Below are 13422 nucleotides of genomic sequence, written 5' to 3' on the forward strand. Positions count from 1 at the left end.
TGTAGTGTATTTGTGTGCACATGCATGTGTATATATGTGTGTGTGTGTATCCATGTGTAGTGTTTATGTGTGTGCATATGTGTGTGTGTATTTGTATGTGTGTACGTGTATGCACGTGCATGTGTGCATGTGTGTAGGTGTGCATGTGTGTGCATCCATGTGCATGTGTGTGTCAAGTTTCTGGAAGTGCTGCCTGGATGACCTTGTCCAGGACCTTTATTGTGTCCATGGCCTGTTGATGATGCCTATCTTTGTGCCCACCAGGATGAGGGAGTGCCCAGGGTGCCTCTGGGGCTCAGGCAGCCACCTGCTAAGCCACCGCAGTGTTCCCCAGATGCGGTGCAAATACCTGACAATGAGTCTGGGCACTCTGCGACTCCAAACTCTTCGCTCTGGGGAACTGGGATGAATGGATGATGGGCTTCTGCCTGGGTGAGGCCCTCCCCTCACTGCATTTTCCCTCACCACAACCCCTCACTCTCAAAACTTTCCCAAGGCTGCGGTGTCAGAGGGAGGCCCAGCAGCCCCTGGCTCTGTCTCTGAGTTGATGACTTTTGGTCCCATGGGACACTGCAATGTCCCTGCAGCCCAGACACTGCATGGAGGGCTGAAGAAATCCACATTAGGATTTAGACGGGACCTTTCACCAAAATCACAGACTCCAACTTTCCAGAACACACCCCCATCACTCCCTCAGTGCACCCCACCTGTTTCCAGGAGTGGGAAAGGAAGATCGGGTGGGGCTAGGGATGGAAGGGGTCAAGCCTGAGGTGACAGGGAGGCAGAGTGGGGTGAGGGTTGGGGTGGAGTGGGGACTAGGATGCGATGGGCTCGTGGATAGGATGATCAGGGAGGAGAGGAAGGCAAGAGACTGGATGGAGCCAGGGTGAGAATGGGGAAGGCCCTGGGGTAGGGAGTGGGCCAGGGTTGTGCTAAAGGCCAGAGATGAACGGAAGGCCAGGGCTCGCATGGGAACATGGTGGGCAGTAGGGGGTGTATTTAGAAGGACATCAGGATGTGGTGGGGGCCAGGATGTAAGAGGGGCTTTGTTTCTCACGTGATCATAAAAAAGAATTGAAAATTTAATGTTTTTGGCTGGGCGCGGTGGCTCACGCCTGTAATCCCAGCGCTTTGGGCGGCCAAGGTAGGCAGATTACCTGAGGTCAGGAGTTTGAGACCAACATGATGAAACACTGTTTTTACCAAAAATACAAAAATTGGCCGGGTGTCGTGGCACATGCCTGTAGTCCCAGCTAGTCAGGAGGCTGAAACAGGAGAATCGCTTGAACCTGGGAGGCAGAGGTTGCAGTGAGCCGAGATTGTGACACTGCACTCCAGCCTGGGCAACAGAGTGAGACTCTGTATCCAAAAAAAAAAAAAAAAAAAAAAAAGCCACGCACGGTCGCTCATGCCTGTAATCCCAGTACTTTGGGAGGCCGAGGTGGGTGGATCACCTGAAGTCAGGAGATCGAGACCAGCCTGACCAACATGGTGAAACCCTGTCTCTACTACAAATACAAAATTAGCCAGGCATGGTGGTGTGCACCAGCAATCCCAGCTACTCAGGAGAATGAGGCAAGAGAATCACTTGAACCTGGGAGGTGAAGGTTGCAGTGAGCCTAGATCGTGCCACTGCACTCCAACCTGGGCAGCAGAACAAGACTCCGTCTCAACAACAAAAAAGAAAATTTAATGTTTTCATTTATGTTTTTCTACACAGGGCCATGCTTGTCAATGTGCTCTTAAAGTGCTGAGTGAAGTGGCATTGGCCCTCCCAAGCTCATGAGTCATGTCTTGGACAACAAGCACTGGCATGGCCTGTGGATGTTTCTACCTTCACATCCCCACCTCTGCCCCAACTCAAGGACGCGGTGGCCCCATCCATCCCCCAGCACAGCAGCAGTGCTCTGTGTGTGTCTAGGAGTTAGCCCTGTGCCTTCTGACCAGTTGGGAAGCCAGGATAACTGGCATATCCAGGAGGGGTCTAGAGGCAGAAAGGAATTCTTCCCAAACCTGGACCCTTTCAGCACTAGAGCCTATGCCTCCTCACCCTATCCACCTGAGCTCTCCAGCCTTTGCCATTTGAGATGACTGGTGCATGAGCTCACAGCAAAGAGACCCTGTACTTACAAGAGCCACCACCTTCCTTGGGTTCCCAGGGTCTCCCTAACCCTAACTGTCCACTTTCCCACCACCAATTAGCCTTGGTTTCTGCAGAGACCCGCCCCGAACTTTTCCCAAAGCAGATACTTACCGCGATGGAGTAAGCCAGGAGCATGGTAAGGATGACAATGATAAAGCCTGAAATGTTGCCCCAGGCACGGCGTAGGGCTGCCGTAATCATGTTCATTTTGGGATTCAACCTGAGCAGATGCCAAAGCTTCACTGTGGACAGGAGTACCAGGAAGGCAATGATGTAGCCAAGGGCAGCATCGGCTGCTGCTGTCTCACTGAAGCTGATGCCTCTGTGGGACCAAAATGCAAAGGCTGGGTCTCAGAGACCTTGAGCAGTTCAGCCAGAACTCATCTGGGTGCAAGATTGAATTTATCGGCATTTTGGGCTGCGGGATTAGTTCTATCATCATCTCATAGGCCATCAGGTCCAGAAACAGGTCTGGGAAAGAGAGCCATCCCAGTTCCCCCAGGTAGGTGGTGATGATGATGAGGAGGAGGAGGAGGAGGATGCTGGGAATTGTGGTGTGAGAGTGGTAATGACAATGACAGTAATGATGATGGTGATGATGCTGAAGATGATGGTGATGGTGACAAAGATGATAATGGTAGTTGGACTTCATGGTGTGCACTGGTAATCCTAGCTACTCAAGAGGCTGAGGTGGGAGGATCACTTGAGTTCAGGGGTTTGAAGCTGTAGTGAGCTATGATCGTCATCAGTGAGACGGCAGCAGACCAATCACCATGTGGTTTTCTCTGGGATGTTGGACTCAAGACATTTTTTTTCCCTGATCTGTTTTTAAAAGTTTTATAGTCCAGGCGTGGTGGCTCACACCTGTAATCCCAGCACTTTGGGAGGCCAAGGCAGGCAGATCACCTGAGGTCAGGAGTTCGAGACCAGCCTGGCCAACATGGCAAATCCCTGTCTCTAGCAAAAATATAAAAATTGGCCAGGTGTGGTGGCGCATGCCTGTAATCCCAGTTACTTAGGAGGCTGAGGCAAGAGAATCTCTTGAACCCAGGAGGCAGAGGTTGCAGTGAGCTGACATCATGACACTGCACTCTAGCCTGGGTGACAAGAGCAAAACTCTGTCTCAAAAATAAAAAATAAATAAAAATAAATAAGTTTTATGAAGCCATATGGTATTTCTTGTTAACTGAAAAACTTTGCAGCCACAAAAAGGAACAAAACCACGTCCTCTGCAGTGGCACGGATGCGGCTGGAGGCCATCATCCTAAGCAAATTAACACAGGAACAGAAAATCAAATACTGCGTGTTCTCACTTGTAAGTGGGAGCTAAACATTAGCTAGTTATGGACATAAAGATGGAAACAACAGACACTGGGGACTGCAAGACTGGAGAGAGGCAGGCAAGGGTTGAGAAACTATCTACTGGGTACTGTGCTTACTACTTGGGTATCGAGGTCATTCGCACCCCAAACCTCAGCATCACGCAATATACTCATGTAACAAACCTGCACATGTACCCCCTGAACCTAAATAAAATTGGAGGCCAGGCACAGTGGCTCATGCCTGCAATCTCAGCACATTGGGAGGCTGAGGCGGGAGGATCACTTGAGGCCAGGAGTTCGAGATCAGCATGGGGAACAATGTGAGACTCCTGTCTCTATAAAAAAATAATAAAAATTGAAATTGCTTAAAAAAGAAAAACTTGTGAGGCCTCCCTTCTAGCTATTCTACAGAAGAAGCCTTTTCAAACAGGTTCAAGGTGACACTACCTTCCCGAAGCTCTGTGATCTGGAGAGCTTTCCCCGTGCTCTCCTCCAAGGTTGGACCCATTCAGGGCAGCTCTCTACAGGGCCACACCGAGGGACACAAAGCACAGACTGGGTTTGCCACCTTGGGTACTGGCCAGGCCTCAGTGAGAACCAACCTTTTACCCAAATCTCCTGCCTTCCAGAATCTTCCTTCCCTTTGAGCAGACTGGAGTTGCTGGTACAAACGGTTGCTTCCGCCTTTGACTCCAGCAGCTCCTTTCTCCTGTCTCTCTTAAAAGACCTAATGCTGGCTGGGCACGGTGGCTTGCACTTGTAATCCCAGCACTTCTGGAGGCCAAGGCCAGTGGATCACCTGAGGTCTGGAGTTCGCAACCAGCCTGGCCAACATGGTGAAACCCCATCTCTACTAAAAATACAAAAAATTATCCAGGCGTGGTGGCAGGCGCCTGTAGTCTCAGCTACTCGGGAGGCTAAGGCAGGAGAATCCCTTAAATCCGGGAGGCAGAGGTTGCAGTGAGCTGAGATCGCGCCATTACACTCCAGCCTGGGCAACAACAGCGAAACTCTGTCTCAAAACAAAAAAAAAGAAGACCTAACACCGTCTCACGCCATTTAATTGCTTATGTATGTGGAAAAAATAACAATACATAAGCCCTCTTTTATTTTTATTTTATTTTTTTCTTGAGATGGAGTCTGGCTCTGTCACCCAGGCTGGAGTGCAGTGGCACAATCTTGGCTTACTGCAACATCCTCCTCCTGGGTACAAGCAATTCTCCTGCCTCAAACTCCTGAGTAACTGGGACTGTAGGCACACTTCACCATGCCCAGCTAATTTTTGTATTTTTAGCAGAGACGGGGTTTCATCATGTTGGCCAGGCTGGTCTTGAACTCCTGACCTTGTGATCCGCCCACCTCAGCCTGCCAAAGTGCTGGGATTATAGGTATAAGCCACCGCACCCAGCCTGGCTTCAGTATTTTTACTGTCTCCTTGGAGTTATTCTCATATGTAGCCAAGGTTGAGACCCATGCTTTAATATGGCTAACTGCCTTCATAAAGAAGGGCTGGCTGGGCATGGAGGCTCATGCCTGTAATCCCATTGCTTTGGGAAGCCAAGGCAGGAGGAATGCTTGAGCCCAGGAGTTCAAAACCAACTTGGGCAACAGAGCAAGACCTCATCTCTACAGATAATTTAAAAATTACCTGAGCGGCCGGGCGCGGTGGCTCATGGCTGTAATCCCAGCACTTTGGGAGGCCAAGGTGGGAAGATCACAAGGTCAGGAGTTCGAGACCAGCCTGGCCAACATGGTGAAACCCCATCTCTACTAAAAATACAAAAGTTAGCTGTGCGTAGTGGCATGCACCTGCAATCCAGCTACACAGGAGACTGAGGGAGGAGAATTGCTTCAACCTGGGAGGCGGAGGTTGCGGTGACCCAAGATGGTGCCACTGCACTCCAGCCTGGGCGACAGAGTGAGACTCCGTCTCAAAAAAAAAGAAAATTACCTGAGCATGGTAGCGTGAGCCTGTGGTCCCAGCTACACAGGAGGCTGAGGTGAGAGGATCGCATGAGCCCTGGAGATCAAGGCTATCGTGAGCTGTGATCACGCCATTGCACTCCAGCCTGGGTGACAGAGCAAGACCCCGTCTCAAAACATAAATAAAAGAGGCCATAAGCCCTCTTTTATTAGGCATGAGCCACCATGCCCAGCCCGAAGCCTTCAATACTTAAAAGTGAAAAGCGGGCTAGAGAGGAAAGACGGAGGGTCTGGTGACACTATTGAATCCACATGTTGCCAGAGAAAAGGAGCAGGTAAGGGAATAGTCAATGATGTATTTGTCTCATGCTCAGTTAAGTGGGCACTTCACATAAGATAAGGTGAACATGGAGCTGCTACCTGCAGAGATCAACCTTTTAGCTGTAACTCTCTCTTCAGGAACAAAACGAAAGGCAGTTTCTTGCATGACTCAATTTTCAGCTTAATTTTTCTTTTTCCTTTTGGCAGAGTGGATTGGGGTCCCAAGATTTTATTTTCCTTTCATGCAGCTTAACCTCTCCAAGCCTCATTACATGTGATTTCCTCATTTGTAAAAAAAAGGATGATGAGGCTGCGCGCGGTGGCTCACGCCTGTAATCCCAGCACTTTGGGAAGTCAAGCGGCGGTGGATCATGAAGTCAGGAGTTCGAGATCAGCCTGGCCAACATGGTGAAACCCCGTCTCTATTAAAAATACAAAAATTAACCGGGTATGGTGGTGTGTACTTGTAATCCCAGCTACTGGGGAGGCTGAGGCAGGAGAATGACTTGAACCCAGGAGGGAGAGGTTGCAGTGAGCTGAGATCATGCAAGAGTCCGTCTCAAAAAACAAAACAAAAAAAGGGATGGTGATAATATCATCTCTTAGAGGTCTCAGGAGGATTCAGGTGTAGGTGAGATGAGACACTGCTTGTAATGTGGTGTTTTTATGAAAGTGTATGACATTTAGCAATAACTCAATACATGTTAGCTATATCTATAAAACGAATGAGTGAGTCAAGAAACCCAATGATTCCAAGCAACGGAGGGGACCCTGGAGCCACACAAGCTAGGCTTAAATTACTTGTCTGCCACATTTTAGCTGTGTGGCCTTGGGGAAGTCACGTGACCTCTCTGAGCCTCAATGTCTTTGTCTGTTTTTTTGAGACCCAGTCTCCCTCTGTCACCCAGGCTGGAGGGCAGTGGCGCAATCTCGGCTCACTGCAACTTTTGCTTCCCGGGTTCTAGCGATTCTCCCGCCTCCTGAGTAGCTGGGACTACAGGCGCCCAAGTAGCTGGGACTGCAGGTGCATGCCATCACGCCCAGCTAATTTTTGTATTTTTAGTAGGGATGGGGTTTTACCATATTGGCCAGGCTGGTCTCGAACTCCTGACCTCAAATGATCCACCCGCCTTGGCCTCCCAAAGTGCTGAGATTACAGGCATGAGCCACCACACCCTGCCCTCAATGTCTTTGTCAAATGGGGCGATGATAACACTGACCTTCATCAATTCTGATGATGATTCCCTAGGTGAAAACATCCTGCCTACCACATAGTGGACACTTAGTGTATGGTAGCAGAGGTGAGCTTACTGGAGCCATAATACTTGCAAAGAGCCTCCCCTTTGCAAGGTTTTGGAGAGCCTAAGCAGGATGCCCCATGGTCCTATGTTTTGGGAACATTTGCACAAGATGTTCTATTTTGTCTGAGTCCTCTCCAATCGTACTCACTTGTGGCTGGCCCCACACCTGAATCTAGGTGGCAGCTAGAGTTATGTCTACTAGGAGTGCCCCTTTATCCCCTGAGGGTTCACAGCATTCTAAAACCTCCTTCTGACCCCTGGGCCTCAAACGGAGCTGTAGGAAGAGGGGCCAGTGTGGGGAGCTGGGGGGCTGAGGAGACAGCCACTGACTCCTCCCTGTGGTTCCGGCAGCGCTGGAGGTCCCTTTCGGCCATGACAATCCTCTTCACAAACACCGCCAGGGCGCTCCAGCTGGCCAGGATGATGGCCAGCTCCAGAAGATTCCACTTGCTGCGGAAATGGCCCCACGTCTGCTTCCTCATGCGCTTGCCCTGGAAAAGGAGCGTGAAGTTGCGGCCGTGACTGCCCCCGCCCCACAGGGCTGCTCCCTCCCCATCCCGGAGGGCCCTCTGGCAGGAGGCTTCCCCAGCTCTGGCCCCCATGCACAGAGTGCCCGGGCCTCTCCCCAGCCTTGTGCACAGACCCACTGACGAGGGATAATAGGGCCTGGAGGCAGGGAACCTAAGAACTAAATCAAATGGAAACACTTCAGCTATGACAGGAAATATCCTCTTCATTCACATAGGGTGTACCCCGAGTAAATGACTTTGTAACTTCACTTTAACCTCTTCGTTTACATAGGACATACACCGATTAACCAATGGAAACCTCTAGAAGGTATTTAAACCCCAGGAAATTCTTTTTTTTTTTTTTTTGAGATGGAGTCTCCCTCTGTTGCTCAGGCTGGAGTGCAGCGGGCCCCATCTCAGCTCAATGCAACCTCCGCCTCCCGGGTTCAAGCAATTCTTCTCCTTCAGCTTCCTGAGTAGCTGGGATTACAGACGTCTGCCACCACACCCAGCTAATTTTTGTATTTTTAGTAGAGAAGGGGTTTCATTTTGTTGGCCAGGCTAGTCTCAAACTCCTGACCTCAGGTGATCTGCCCGCCTCTGCTTCCCAAAGTGCTGGGATTACAAGTGTGAGCCACCGAACCCAGCTGGCTGTAGTTTGCAACATGGAAAGAGTTCATCCTTCTGGAGATGGACGGTAGTGGCACTTGCACAATGATATGAGTGGACCTAATGCCACTAAACACTTAAAAGTGGTTAAAATGGTAAATGTTATGTTACGTATATTTCCCACAATTAAAAATAAATAATTTAGGCTGGGCACGGTGGCTCACGCCTGTAATCCCAGCACTTTGAGAGGCTGTGGCTGGCGGATCACAAGGTCAAGAGATCCAGACCATCCTGGCCAACATGGCGAAACCCTGTCTCTATTAAAAATATAAAAATTAGCTGGGCGTGGTGGCGGGTGCTTGCAGTCCCAGCTACTCAGGAGGCTGAGGCGGGAGAATTGCTTGAACCCTGGAGGCGGAGGTTAAAGTGAGCCAAGTTCGCACCATTGCCCTCCAACTTGGTGACAGAGAAAGAATCTGTCTCAAAAATAAATAAATAAATAATAAAATAAATAAATAAATAATTTTAAAAATTGCTGAGCGTGGCGACTCATACCTCTACAACACTTTGGGAGGCTGAGGCGTGACAATCACTTGAGCCCAGGAGTTAGAGAACAGCCTGGGCAAAATCACAAAAATGGGCTCACGCCTGTAATCTCAGTACTTTGGGAGGCCAAGGCAGACAAATCACTTGAGGTCAGGAGCTCGAGACCAGCCTGGCCAACATGGTGAAAACCCTGTCTGTACTACAAATATAAAAATAAGCTGGAAATCTCTTAAACCCAGGAGGCGGAGGATGCAGTGAGCACAGAAGTCACCACTGTACTCCAGCCTGGGCAACAGAGCAAGACTCCGTCTCAAAAAAAAAAAGAAAAAGACAAAGCCTCATCTCTACAAAAAGTACAAAAATTAGCTGGATGTGGTGACACATGCCTATAGTCTCAGCTACTCGGGAGGCTGAGGTAGGAGGATCACTCGACCCCGGGGAGGTTGAGGCTGCAGTAATCTGGGACTGCACTACTGCACTCCAGCACTCCAGCCAGGGCAACAGAGCCAGACCCTCTCTCTACATAGATAGACAAATAGATAGTTAGGTAGTTTTCTTTCTTTTCTGCCCTTGTGGAGAGGTTTTCTGGATAGGCAGGAGACTTAGTTTTAATTAAACTTCCCCAACAGGTGTCACAAGTTCATAAGAACGATCCTGCATGTGTTCTTCATCTTCCTCCCCATCTTTTCCCTTTCACTCAAGAGAATCTTCTATTTTTGTACCAGTTTCCCCTCCTGCCCATTCTTTTTTCCTCTTCTTTCTTCCTTTCTTTCCTTTCCTTCCTTTCCTTCCTTCCTTCCTTTTCTTTCTTTCTTTTTTTCGCCAGGGACAGAGTTTCGCTCTTGTTGCCTAGTCCTGGAGTGCAGTGGTGCAATCTCAGCTCACTGCAACCTCTGCCTCCAGTTCAAGCGATTCTCCTGCCTCAGCCTCCCGAGTAGCTGTAATTACAGGCATGCACCACCACACCCGGCTAATTTTATATTTTTAGTAGAGATGGGTTTTCACCATGTTGGCCAGGCTAGTCTTGAACTCCTGATCTCATGATCCACCTGCCTTGGCCTCCCAAAGTGCTGGGATTACAGGCGTGAGCCACCGCACCCAGCAATTTTGTTTTGTTTTTTTTGGAGACAGAGTCTTGCTCTGTCATCCAGGCTGGAGTGCTGTGGCAGGATCTCAGCTCACTGCAACCTCTGCCTCCCAGGTTCAAGTGATTCTACTGCATCAGTCTCCCAAGTAGCTGGGACTACAGGCGCCTGCCACCATGCCCGGCTAATTTTTGTATTTTTAGTAGAGATGAGGTTTTGCAACGTTGGCCAGGCTGGTCTCCAACTCCTGACCTCAAGTGATCTGCCCGTCTTGGCCTCCCAAAATGCTGGGATTATAGGCTTGAGCCACTGTGCCCCTCCTACCCACTCTTAAGAAAGAAGGACTTCCATTTGGCTGGTGGCAGGCTAAGTTCACTTTTACAACAAAGGGATGGAGAGTGGGGAGATTTTTAAAACTGCCCAAGCAGCATTTTGAGAGAGATTTGTAGGTTTTGGAGAGCAGCTTTCTGAAGCAGCTGCAGGCACAGTGTGGAGGCGGTTGGAGGAGGGCAGTGAACCGTGGAGGCGGGTGGTGAACAGATCTGCTGTGAGGTTCTTGGACAGGTGCATGGATTGAAGTTGCTGTCTGATGACTGTTGGCCATTGGGCTTGAACTGGTGATGCTCAAGACCAGGTGAGTGCGCTGCTTCATGAGGCTGATGCTGTGGATAGCGGTCGAGTGTGACGGTCAGGGGTCAGACTCCCTGTGTTCAAATTCTGACCTTGGATAAATGACTTAAAGTCTCTGGACTTTAGTTTCCTACTCTGAATTAGAGCCCATAGGACCTTTCTCCTGTTGTTGAAAGAGAAAACACATACGTTCTTAGCACAATGCCTGCTATGCAATAAGCACTCAAAAATATCATCCTTGCTTTAAACAGGGTGTTGGAGAAGACGATGGAGGGCCAAGATGCCCCCTTTCGGGAATCTGGTTTGCATTTTTGTCAGGAGGAGGGGAGTAGCTTCCGGTGTGTTCTCATGATCGTCCAGCCTTTAGCGTCATCAACATCTGCACGTTTGGATGCAACATGGCAATAAAGGTGGCAAAGGGGATGTTGCCTAACTCCCAGTGACCGTGGGTGGGAACAAAAGATGCTAAGAGGCCCCACAATCTAAGTTCAGAGGACTTCCACACCCAGCTGTAGGGTCACTTCCCCGTACCATCGCCCTACCCTGGCTCTTTGGAAGGTCTCAGTTCAGTAGAAACAGGACCCATGCTCCTCTCCCTTCCCCACCCATGAAGGACCCCACTTTGAGTTCTCAATTCCTGAGGAGTACCAACCTTGGGTCCTTCCCATGCCCTGATCTAGCAGCCTAGATCAGCCCTAGGACCAATGGAAGGACCAAAGGTTGCTCCCAGCAAACACCTAAGGCAAAGCCCTTTCCCGGCCGGGTGCGGTGGCTCACGCCTGTAATCCCAGCACTTTGGGAGGCTGAGGCAGGCGGTTCACGAGGTCAGGAGTTCGAGACAATCCTGGCCAACATGGTGAAACCCCATCTCTACTAAACACACAAAAATTAGCAGGGCTTGGTGGTGCATGCCTGTAGTCCCAGCTACTCAAGATGCCGAGGCAGGAGAATCATTTGAACCCAGGAGGTGGAGGCTGCAGTGAGCCGAGATTACACCACTGTATTCCAGCCTGGTGACAGAGTGAGACTCCATCTCAAAAAAAAAAAAGGAAAAAATCCCTTTCCCATCCCACTTACAAGGAAGAGGAGAGGTGTTGGTGAGGCACCAGGCACCCCTGCACCCCAAACCCTGCTCATGAGCTATGAGCATGCCCCTTACCTGCACCACCATGTAGTAGAGGAGGAAGAGGAAGTAGATGAGCTCTGCCGCTACCACGAAGGGGTGCCAGCCGTCGGTGAAGGGGTACAGGCGAAGGCTCTGCAGGGCCGGGTGCGTAAAGAAGGTGCCTGGGGAGCAAAGTGCGTTCTGCTCACTCTGGGCGACCTGGTTGCTCAGAGCCATGGCTTCTGACAGGAGCCATCAGGTCAGATGACTCAAGCTCAACCCCCCGAGGGCTGGCTGGGGCCAAGGAAAAGCCAAAGTTATTTCAGACCCGAAGGACTGAACGTGGACACGTGGTAGACACCGAAGACAGCGGATGCAACAGAAGGGGCGGAGGGGCTGCAGTGGAAGGTTCTCCCCTCCCCTCGGCATTTGATGTTGGCCTTTTGGGCACAGATACCTCCAGATAAAGCACATCCACCCATATAATGACAATTGACTCCCACTTGGCTCATTTAAAGCCATTTTGGGCCGGGCCCATGGGCTCACGCCTCTAATTCCAGCACTTTGGGAGGCTGAGGTGGGCAGATCATAAGGTCCGGAGATTGAGCCCATCCTGGCTAACATGGTAAAACCCCGTCTCTACTAAAAATACAAAAAGTTAGCCAGGCGTGGTGGCGGGCACCTGTAGTCCCAGCTACTCGGGAGGCTGAGGCAGGAGAATTGCTTGAACCCAGGAGGCAGAGGTTGCAGTGAGCCGAGATCACACCATTGCACTCCAGCCTGGGTGACAGAGAAGGACTGTGTCTCAAAAAAAAAAAAAAAAAAAAAAGATACACAGGTAAACCCAAAAAGGATTCAGAAGAAACTATCAGCAATGCAGAAGGACAATGGAAATTGAAAGCCCTTCAGTTTTCACAGTTCTGAATTTTGTTTTTAAAACACAAACATATATTCCTTTTTTTTTTTTTTTGAGATGGAGTCTTGCTCTTGTTGCCCAGGCTGGAGTGCAATGGCACAATCTCGGCTTACTGCAACCTCCACCTCCTGGGTTCAAGCGATTCTCCTGCCTCAGCCTCCTGAGTAGCTGGGATTACAGGTGCCCGCCACCACGCCCAGCTAATTTTTGTATGTTTAGTAGAGACGGGGTTTCGCCATGTTGGCCAGGCTAGTCTTGAACTCCTGACCTGGTGATTTGCACCCCCCCACCCCACCAATGGCCTCCCAAAGTGCTGGGATTACAGGTGTGAGCCACCACTCCCGGCCTATATTACTTTTATAATTAAAAACATAATCTAATATTTTCTAAAAGTTTGGTATTCACTGGAGAGGAGGTTGGCTTTTAGGTAAATTGACCATCAGCTGAATAGACTATAGATTGGTTTTTAGAAGACTGTGATCAGCATTTTAAAGGGGGAAGGAGGCATGAGGAAGAATAAATAGAATAGAACACAAAATATGAGAGCCCATCACATGTAGTTTTTTGTTTTTTAAATTTTATAGAGACCAGGTCTCACCATGATGCCCAGGCTGGTCTTGGACTCCTGGGCTCAAGGAGTCCTCCCACCTTGACCTCCCAAAGTGCTGGGATCATGGGGGCGAACCACCACGCCTGGCCTCATGGAGTTAAAGTACATGTTATTTGTGAACATTTCATCTTGGTTGCATGTGTGCTGGATTATGTTGTAAAACGTACTTTGTGCTGTGCACTGATGTATGGTGAAATATTATATTAGGTGATATGATCTGTTACGTCACATTCTCCCTCGCCGTCACTGCCAGGTCACCACCCCCAACCCCAGCAGACAGGGAAGCTCGGGATTAGGCAATGGATAAGCTGCCTTTGGACTCTGAATAGGCTGTTTTACGATAACTTGGGCGACTAGGCCAGAAAGATGGGAAGAATTAGGGTGGAGGGCCCTAATGCTTTG

The 13422-nt window shown here is 49.7% G+C and overlaps 1 protein-coding gene across 1 annotated transcript in view; it reads right to left on the bottom strand.

The window, feature by feature from the left end:
* The window catches only part of LOC454266 (polycystin-1-like protein 2), a 101201-nt gene that overhangs the window by 9140 nt on the left and 78639 nt on the right, over window positions 1-13422 (bottom strand). The window contains 3 exon segments of the mRNA XM_054668490.2: window positions 2255-2465; window positions 7341-7501; window positions 11549-11676. Coding sequence (XP_054524465.2) covers window positions 2255-2465; window positions 7341-7501; window positions 11549-11676 — 500 coding nt within the window.

This window comes from Pan troglodytes, chromosome 18 (assembly GCF_028858775.2).
Source record: "Pan troglodytes isolate AG18354 chromosome 18, NHGRI_mPanTro3-v2.0_pri, whole genome shotgun sequence".
Classification (NCBI taxonomy): domain Eukaryota; kingdom Metazoa; phylum Chordata; class Mammalia; order Primates; family Hominidae; genus Pan; species Pan troglodytes.